Below are 9,830 nucleotides of genomic sequence, written 5' to 3'. Positions count from 1 at the left end.
TTAACAGTTAACAGCGAAGACAAAAGGGATATGTTGTAATATAAAGAAACATGCGACTCGAATTTGTAGTTGGGCTGGAACAATTTCAACTCCTCTCTCCAGCAGTAAACTCTTGAGAATTATAAAAGTTCTGATCCAATTTAGAGTAAGTTTTTAACCTTCCATGTTAAAAACCATGAGCAGGTTGCTTAACCATGGAAAATAATTCCCTCTCCCCTCCAAACAAACTGTTTCAAGTAATTATTCATGATTCACTCCAAAAAAAAGCACAGAAACAAAAGTAATGGACGTAGCAAGCTACCTTGGACAGCTAGGTACTTGTTATTTATCTTATCATGGACGAACAATTTCAAGTCCACATTGATTTGACCGCGATGAGGAAGAGGGTCGTTCGCCAGCTCCAAGTAAAGGGAAATATACCCTTTCCATTCCCTTTCTTGTTTCTCTCTAGGTGGAATTATTCAAGTTGATTGGAAGTTATTTTTATGAGTTTGGCATGTAAAAAAGATTTTGTGAATTAATCGCTAAAATGTAAGAAATTCTACATTTTACATTTTGGATCTAGCTTTTTGTGACAAGTTTTTGCTAAGTTAGAGTTCCAGAATGAGAATGTGAGCTTAATATAAGTTGAAGTACACATGTCAAGCTTTCCAGAAAGGTATTATGGGAAAAATCTCGATCTCATTTGGACTTTGAATTAGACCTGCAATCTCGGACCAGAATCCTTCTTACAGCATGATTCTCTGCTTCCATACTAGATATTCAAAAGAGAATATCTTGAGCTTTTTATATCGAAATCAAGAGATTCAAAAACCCAAATTCATATACACATACATGACTACAATTTTCATGAAGGACTCAAAGTTAGATAAAATCTTTTTAAATGACAGAATCTAAACGCAATCTGGTTGGTTGAAATGAGTCTCCTGATCTGATTCGAAAATTGACAATGTCGAGCATCCCAATATGACTGAGGGTCTGATATAAAAAAAGTGGGCCTTAGAACCTAATAAAGGTGCAAATCAATCCTTTAACATGTCATGAATGAAATAATATAGCTGGGATGGTTGGATATTGCATGAAACTAAGTCAAAATCAAAGTCTAAATTGCAATAGGGTTGGTATTACAACAGAATTATGACCGCAGCAGAATCAGTTTTCAATATAAATTCTGAGAGATTTATCCAACTTTAAAGACCAGAAAAAATTTAGCATCATGAAGATTCCTAATTAGCCTAAAAATCCTGAAGATTTCAACAGCAAAGGGGGAGGATAAAGAGAGCAGAACACAACAAAAATAGGGTTTAAAAAACATTAATTTCTTTTCTACTTTTGTCAAATTTCTAGCAACCATGAACTAAACTCCTAAATTCAGTTAGAGGGATACACACCATCTCCATTAGCACGTTGTGAGAAGTAACGTTATTATTGTAATTCTTTCAGATTCAAGTATTTATTTTTCCTTGTTTAGAATTATGCTATTGATTATTATTCAAGCTTATTGAATTGTTTTGAGATGACATGTATGCTTTCTAGTTTCTTTCAATCCATAATTGTTGTTAGGGACTAGAGTAAGAAGCAAGATAATTAATTTGATTGCTACAACTCTCATCTTGATTTACTAGGAAAGAATAAACTAAGTTAAAATTGTCAAGCTTTTAAACGTTTGCTTAGAATAAATGCACATATTTTATTTCTAAGATTACTACCGAGTGAATGAAAATTGCTTTCAATGTTATATTCACTTGATGGTAAGAAATTTATTAGAGAACTTTTTCTAATTAATGCATTCGTAATCTCATCGATTTCCCTCAGCTTTAAGGGATATCGAATTTATTTGCTCGACATGAAAGAATATTTATTTTACTTTGATGATTAACAGATTTATAGGAATGGATGTGTGGATCCTTAAATTGATTTAATGACATATCAATTTATTATTTTTAGAATTATTATTTCTTGAATTTTTCATTCAAATCCTCCATTTTTTCTCATTTCAGTATATTATAGGAAGGTTAAACAAAATCTTCCTCGAGTTCAACCTGATTTTCATAATCATACTATAAATTTATTTTGTTTATGATAGTTAAGTCAAAATTATATTTTTGTGGTTTCGACAATCAACCAAAACTCTATCTTCGAGCACAAAATAAAAAGAAAAAAAAATTGCTTTATCAGTTGATGACGCCTCCTTTTCTTTTTCCTCCTTGGGAATGGGTTATTTAAAGGAAAGTGAGTGAGAATCCGATAAAACTACTTTTTTAATGACTAGGACCGAAAACTTCATATTCATACTAATTGAGCATCAACAACAATAATATTAAAAATAGTTTTTTAATATATACAAAGTCTTTGCAAATGTTTAGAAATTAAGTTTTTTTAGAAAAATAATAATGATATTTGCGCCGAAAATCAGTTCAAGTTTTTAATACATGAGCTCAAGACTCTGAAACAATAATAATAATAAAAATAAAAATCTAATCCTAAGATGAAAAAGTTCCTATTTGGTTTCATTCGAAAGATTTTCTAGATGAGATAAATCGCAATTTTGGTATATACATCTATCTCACCAGATTTTTTATTTGAGTTCTGCAACTTTACATTAAAAAACATCAATCAAATAGCATTTGTTTATATTAAAAATTGATCATAATAGCATTGTCACGTCAAATAAACAACAGATTATATTAAGAACAAATACACTTTTTAATTTTAAATAAGAGCACAACACAAAGTTTTTGAATAATAAATTTGGTGCTAGACACTAGAATAATTATTTGTTTCCACTCCTCTTCTTGGGGTTGAACCTCTTGCCCCAAAGAGGTTTAGCATCGACCCAGAATTTGGCTTCAGTTTTTCCATTCAAGATCATGGCTGGTATATAAGACGCAGTGAAGACCACTTTCCCGAACAGCGGTGGTGCACCTTGATCCTTCGGCTCAGGCCAATGCACGTACACCCTTTCCACACACGACCCGTAATTCCTGCTCAAGTTATAAAAACACAATTTCCAATCGTCAATTATTTAATTTACTTTATTAATAATTAAGACTGTACTAGTGATGATTTTCCTAATTTTTTTGATAGGGGCTATAAATTAGAAAGGTAAACAATCACATGATTCCTAGCATAACTAACAAACACAAAGAAATTAACCAAAAATTATGTATATATAATGGAAAATGATTTGTATAACTAATAAAAGGATAATTAACTAAAAAGTAATGCATAGAGACAATTGATAATAGACAAAAAATTGCTTAAAATTACCACCTATTTCATTGTCTCCATTCATTACCTTTTCGTTATTTATATTCGTGTGATATAGCATTACTCGAATAAAACTATACCATGTAAATTGTTGAATTGAGTTGAAATTATAGCATAACTCGATCAGAAATATATCAAATATTTTTAATATTGTATCAATAAATAATAATAAATATATAATGTACTGAATCCCTCGAGTAAAACTTTAAACTCAACACGCACAATTCAACCATGTCTTTCAAATATTATCCAGTACTTTGATGATTGAACTAAATTCATGGCCATAAAAAGAAATTTTACCAAATCTAACTCTTTTTTTTAAAATTCATTCATTGAATAAATAAATTGAATCCTATTAGTGGTTTAATTCAGCATTTATGATTTTTAAGAAATGATTTAGTACTAAAATTTTGGGCACTACAATTTGTTATCATTAAATAGACTATGTAGCAACTAAATTAATTGCCTCTATTTATTTGTAACAAAATCCTCCGATTAATATACTTACACTGTGAAAAACCTGGAGATTTGACTTTCAGTGAGAGGGTATCCATTTGAGAACGTCAAGAACAAACATCTATTTTCCTCGGCTGCTCTCTCTGTCACAGGATTCCACTCTTTGGCTGAAGGGTTCAGCTTGGATCCAACATAGGGTGCAATTGGTTTTGCTCTGCTGCCATCTTTCTCGGAACCCAATTTCTTGACTTTTTGCAGGGGACTAAAAACATTCCCCTCGGTTATTTGGTTTCCCATCCTTTCTAAAATATCCTTCAAGACCACACAACAGACTCCATTATAGATCTCTGTGATACCCTTTAAGGCCTTTTCTTTATCAGCAAGGATGACATTGAGAGACAAGAAATGTTCGGCTAACTTTGGAGTGAAACGCATCAAATCTGGCGATATGGGATTTTTTGACAGTTGTTTCAGAAATGACAGAATATCCTCAGCTTCTTTGGCTAGTAGAGTCAAGAATTTATCATCATGAAGTAAGATCTTTCTCATAATTTCTCGAAACCCTTGTGTCTCTAGCCAAGTCCAAAATGCCATCACCTTCATTGCCACTCCAACTTCAATTCCAAAATGAATCATCCGAACGAACAGTACTGACCTTTTACTAGACTCGTCTGATGATGATGATGCAGCCATGTGGTTAGAGAGGGAAACTGTGTTTCCTGTGTAGGAATATAGAAGATAAAGAGTAACTCTGTGGTTTCTGTGTTCTGTGTACAGATAAGAAACTGTGTCTGTGTGTTGATGAAAGAAATGAAGAGGGGTTATGGGGGTTTATATAATACAGGGAAGGTTTTGATTTTTGAAGGTTTGCGATGGTCCACAATGGTTTTACAAGGAAATTGAAATCCCTTATCTGAAAAGGGAACGGGCCGGTGTGTTTCTTCAGGAAAGTTTCCAGCTTTGAAAATAAGATGATGTTCTGCGAATGGCTGTGTCTAGTTATGCAAACCTCCACACAAACTAACTGAAGGAAAAGGAGTTGTTCCATGCAAAATTAATTCTTGATGTGATTAAGATTCAAACCTCGGATATCAAATTAATTAAGTTTCCACGAAAATGCATGAAATGAAAGGAAAGTTATCAAGAGAAAATTGGCAGTTTTAGTTTTTTTGATTTTTTATGCACTGATTTGGATTCAATTTCATTTTGAAATGTTCGACCGAAACTATGGTAAAAATATATGTAATCCAACTTGAGTCGATTCAATTATATTCCAATTCTAATATATATATATATATATATAATTTTTTACTGTGATTATGTGTGGAATGCTTTGAGAGATAGCTTTGCACCGAAAAAATTTATCTAATACAACTCCAGTCGATTCAATTATGTTCCAATTATAACAAAATATGATTTTTTTTTTATTTTTCTTTGTAAATATGTGAAGTATATTTTGAGGCAATATCCAAATTCAATAGCAATATTGATCAGATTTTGTTAAAATGGAGAGAATTGATTCGGAGTTCTTCTAATTGCAATTGTGGGGGAAAAAAAAAGGAAAAAAATCATTTTTGATAGATCCTCATGTAATTGTGAGAAACTCCTGACATGGATTAATTCCTCAAGTTGCATATATTACAAGCAAAAGTACGAGACCTATTTTGATAGATCCAACAAAAATAATGATGATTTAATTTACATGTTCATATGAGTTCCTTACTAAAATATCAGTATTATATTAGTTTTAAAAGATTGGTATGATGTTTAAGCAGATATGTTTCCTTTTTCTTTTTTTAAAAAAATTAAATTATGGAGCTAGCACTCAGTGAAATTTATTAAATTTTTTAAAATATACTAGACTGATATAAAAAATATATCTAAAAAACTAATAAAAATAAAGCTTTACCTCGATTATTTTACCTCAAAAATTTCTTTAAATGTACTAAACCGTATAAAATGGTTTGAAGATATGTACATTGAATATAAAAAAGTTACTATATAGACCACGCCTAGCTAGCCTACCTGATCGGATTCACCAACGCACGAGCCAAATAGCAGCCACCTTGTACAATGAAGAAACAAAGATGGGCACTTGAGGGTCTAGCTGCTGTGGTCAACCGTGTGACTTGTTCCGCCCCCGTCCCGGGTTCGACCCTCTATGTGCACGCCTGTCACCCCCGCGGTGCCTAACCTGCCCCTGGGCTTGCAGGATGTCCAGTGGGCCGTGGGGAATAGTCGTGGTGCGCGCAAGCTGGCCCGGACACCCCACGTGAATCAAAAAAAAAAAAAAAAAAAAAAAGAAACAAAGATGGATCCTATTTTACAAGAAATCAGAAAGTTTTTTTATCCAAAAATTGGAAAGTTCACCGCACGAAGGTAACTGCTGTGCGAATTGGCTAGCTAATTATATTCATGGTTTGGAGCTAGGAGCTCCCCCTTTTAGCAACTTTCCAGAGGACATTTTCTGTTAGTAAGTGGAGATAAATAATGTTCCACCATATGGAAATATCTAATTTCTCACTTGGCATATGATGGAGGATACAAATGGTGGGCATAAATCAAGGCATGATTTATGCCCCTTCACTCCCATCTTGTATACATATAAGCTCAGTGAAGAGCTGCGTGTGTGAGTGTGAAAAAACACAAAAAGAACAGAAAAGAAGTAAGAACAGCAGAGAGAGCTTGAGTGAGTGGAGTTGAGTTGAGAAGAGTTTTCTCCTCCTTCTTTATTTGTATTGTTTCTTTGAGTGATTAATACAAGCCAGTAACTCCGTGAAGTAGGCAAGTTGCCGAATCACGTAAATTGATGTGTATTTGAGTTCTGAAATTTTTCAACACCTTCGACAGTATTTGTTATTTATCTTATCAAACACAAACAATTTGAATTCGGCGTTGACCTCCCACCGACGAGGAAGATTGCTTGTTTTTTCTATTTCCAAGTAAAGGGAAACAAAGCCTTTCCCTTTCCCCTTTTTGTTTCCTTTAGGGTAAAGACAACCTCCTGGAAACAAGAAAAATGATCACTTGAGGAAGAGCCTAATTATCACTTGAGGAATCAGGTATTGGTCAAAGGAAGGTGGTGAGAATCTACAAACCATTTGTAGCCTCCGGCTTCAAAAACATCAGATTCATAGCTTTTCGACTTTCGTCTTCAGAAGTAAGGAGAATGGCTCTATCTTAAGGGAGTTATGCATTGGAGGTAGATCTCTTTTGGATCTTTTGACTCCTGGAAAAGAAAAGGAAATATTGATACGTCTGGGCTGGGCACCATCATTATAGTACTTTTTTTTTTTTGGCCAGATTCAGTTCTCATTGATGCTATGCAAATCATATAGATAGATTCAACATTCTGGAGGCTGAAAATTCAGCTAGCTATGACTCGCATATCAGAATTACTTGTATATATCCAGCCACATAACTAATTACGATAGCATCGATCGACTTTTGTAGGTCACGGTAAACAAAGGTGAGAAGCAACATATACAGGACAGGAATCACAACAGACTGAAAAAAGAGAGTTCCAAGATAAAAAGAAGAAGCATACCAGAATCGCAGAACCTATGCTTGTTCTCCATTGCAGAATACGTAATGTGACTCCTGACCAAAGTGATCAATTAGACAGAGAGCCTGAGAACTATAAGGATGAGCAAACCAAATTGGTGATAGCATTACCTGGTCGACGGGTTAGATAAGGAATTTTGTAAGATCAAGTTGATACGTTTTATAGTTGATTACAAGCAACTCAATCCTTTTCCCTCAAAAGATCTAACCTTAACCGGCAAGCATGGCATAGTGCTTGACGGGTGTGGATAAAAATTTTAATGACTATAATTTTAGTACAGCTTTCCATCTGAAAAAAAAAAAAGTTTTGGATATTTATTAAATAATTAGTTCAACTCAAAAAATTAATGGAATAATAGTGAGATTTGAACTCATGATAACTTGATTATCAAGGCTCTCTGATACCATGTTAAATCGTTTAAACTATTAGATAAGGTCTCAAGATATGATTTAAGATTTAATTATTTTCTAACACACTTTCTCGGGTAAAAACCCTTTGGACTTGAATTTATTAAAGAACCATCTCAACTCAAAAGCTTAAGTTGTTAGTTGAGGTCCCAATATATGATTTATATTATTCTCTAACACATCTCCTCAAATAAAAAGCCTTGAAGGCTTGAAACTTGCATAAATCTATATTATTTTGTACTTAATTTTTATCAAATAAATTGAGATGATAAAATCCAAACTTGTGACTGCTTAGTTATTAAAACTCTGATATTATATCAAAAAATCAACTCAACTTGAAAACTTAAATAAAATTTTAAAATATAATTTATATTATTTTTTAATAACCGAAATCGCTCACCAACCTTCCACATGCGTGTCTGATCAATTTTACTCATTGGAAAAGCTGTAGACCTTCCTTCTCATAAAAGCGACGTCCAGCCAGTACAACACTGCGAATCTCACTTCCAGAGGCTACATCTTCATAGCATACAAGATATCCATGCAGGGATAATACGAGGCACTGCAAGCAGTCTCGAGTTCCTTTTTGCCTTCTGCAGACAAGGAGTTGTGAACAGCCAGCATGCCCATGGTTGATATGGTGATTGATATGGTTCCAGTAATGCACTCAACAGTATTCTTGTAGGCCTCGTCTTCACTCATTCCATTTTCGGTGTACCGTCTAAACAAGGACTCCACAATTCCATGAACAGAACCAAGCAAAATGCCCCTCTCCCCAAAGATATCACTCTTGTATTCCTGCTCTAGTGTAGTGGCAAATGTGAAAGGTGAACCAAGGGCAACGGACCATCCCAAGGCAACGTCAGTGGCTCTACCATATCAACATCCTGGTGGACTGCGAAACTGGAATTCATTCCAGCACCATTGACCTCTTTGCCTTGAAGCACACAGCAATGACACTGATGTTCTTTGGAAAATCAAGTCCCGTTGACTGCAGATGCCCAAGAAGAAATCCATGGGAATACCCAAGAATGCTGCTTGGCTTCATGTGGGAGAAGACTTTCTCATAGTTATCTGCCTGTGCAGCATCAGAAATCAGTAGCAATACTAGATCGCTGCCAGAAACGGTTTCCCATATATTACCTAAAGTCCCATTCTCTTCTGTAAAACCAGCACCACGAGCTTCAGCAAAAGAACGAGAGCCCTTCATCAGTCCAATCTTGACTTTAATATCAGACTTTGCTTCAGCAAGAGAATCCCTCAGATTCTGAGATTGAGCAGGACCCTGGGAACCCCAACCGATAACGCCGATCTGCTTAATCCCCTTAAATGCATGAGGATAGTGGAACAAATCCCTCCCTCCTCTCACAATGTACTCATCGTGACCAGCAAGAGAGACCTTCTCCTTCTTAAACACAGATTGGCGTTATCGTGACCAGCAAGAGAGACCTCTTAAACACTCATCGTGACCAGCAAGAGAGATCTCTTAAACACAAAGGTTTCAAAATCAAGAGAGATCATGGGTTTCACACTGGGAACCGACGAGACCATCTTAGCACCCAAAACTCCAGCAGAGATGTTACCATTGCTGGCTTTGAGTGGTTTGAAGGTCTTAGGAGTGATGATGAAACCCTAAATTGCCGTTACATAGCAGCGATCTTGAAGATGCAGGTTTTAGGGTTTTTGAAGATGTTGGATTGGTGAGGGTATTGGAGAGGGATGTAGCCGCCGCCATGTGTTTTCAGTGAGAGAGTTGGAGAAGGGAAATGTGGAAGAGAGGAGCATATGTGGAAGGTCTACCAGCTTTTCCAATGAGTAAAATTGATCAAATGTGAAAGGTTGGTGAGCGAGTCCGGCCTGCCCGGCCAGCTGGGGACTTAGGTCCATTGCATCCATTCACTGCTGGTGTTTATCGGCATTAATGATAATGATGTTTTTCATCTCAAAGAATTAATTTAATTTAAAAAATTAAGTTATTAGTTAAGATTTTAAAATATAATTTAAATTATTCTCTAATATTTTTTTATTCCTAAAAAATAAAAAAACAAGGAAACATTCTAGAGGCTGAAAACTCATCTATGATTAACGAGAACCCAGCGGCATGCATATCAAAATTCTTGTATGATAAGATC

General features: G+C 34.8%; 1 protein-coding gene and 1 pseudogene across 1 annotated transcript; both read right to left on the bottom strand.

Moving 5' to 3' along the window:
- Positions 1-2,773: 2,773 nt before the first annotated feature.
- On the bottom strand, positions 2,774-4,419 carry LOC133683026 (uncharacterized). The gene is made up of 2 exons (XM_062106541.1): positions 3,779-4,419; positions 2,774-2,984 (listed from the first exon to the last, which is right to left on the bottom strand). The coding sequence occupies exons 1-2, from the start codon at positions 4,417-4,419 to the stop codon at positions 2,774-2,776; spliced, it is 852 nt and encodes a 283-aa protein (XP_061962525.1).
- A 1,997-nt stretch (positions 4,420-6,416) lies between these two features.
- On the bottom strand, positions 6,417-9,124 carry LOC133683025 (ketol-acid reductoisomerase, chloroplastic-like; annotated as a pseudogene).
- Positions 9,125-9,830: the final 706 nt, after the last annotated feature.

This window comes from Populus nigra, chromosome 2 (assembly GCF_951802175.1).
Source record: "Populus nigra chromosome 2, ddPopNigr1.1, whole genome shotgun sequence".
In the NCBI taxonomy this organism is placed as follows: domain Eukaryota; kingdom Viridiplantae; phylum Streptophyta; class Magnoliopsida; order Malpighiales; family Salicaceae; genus Populus; species Populus nigra.
Note: the sequence above shows the minus strand (reverse complement) of the source record. Positions and strands in the feature narration are given on the sequence as shown.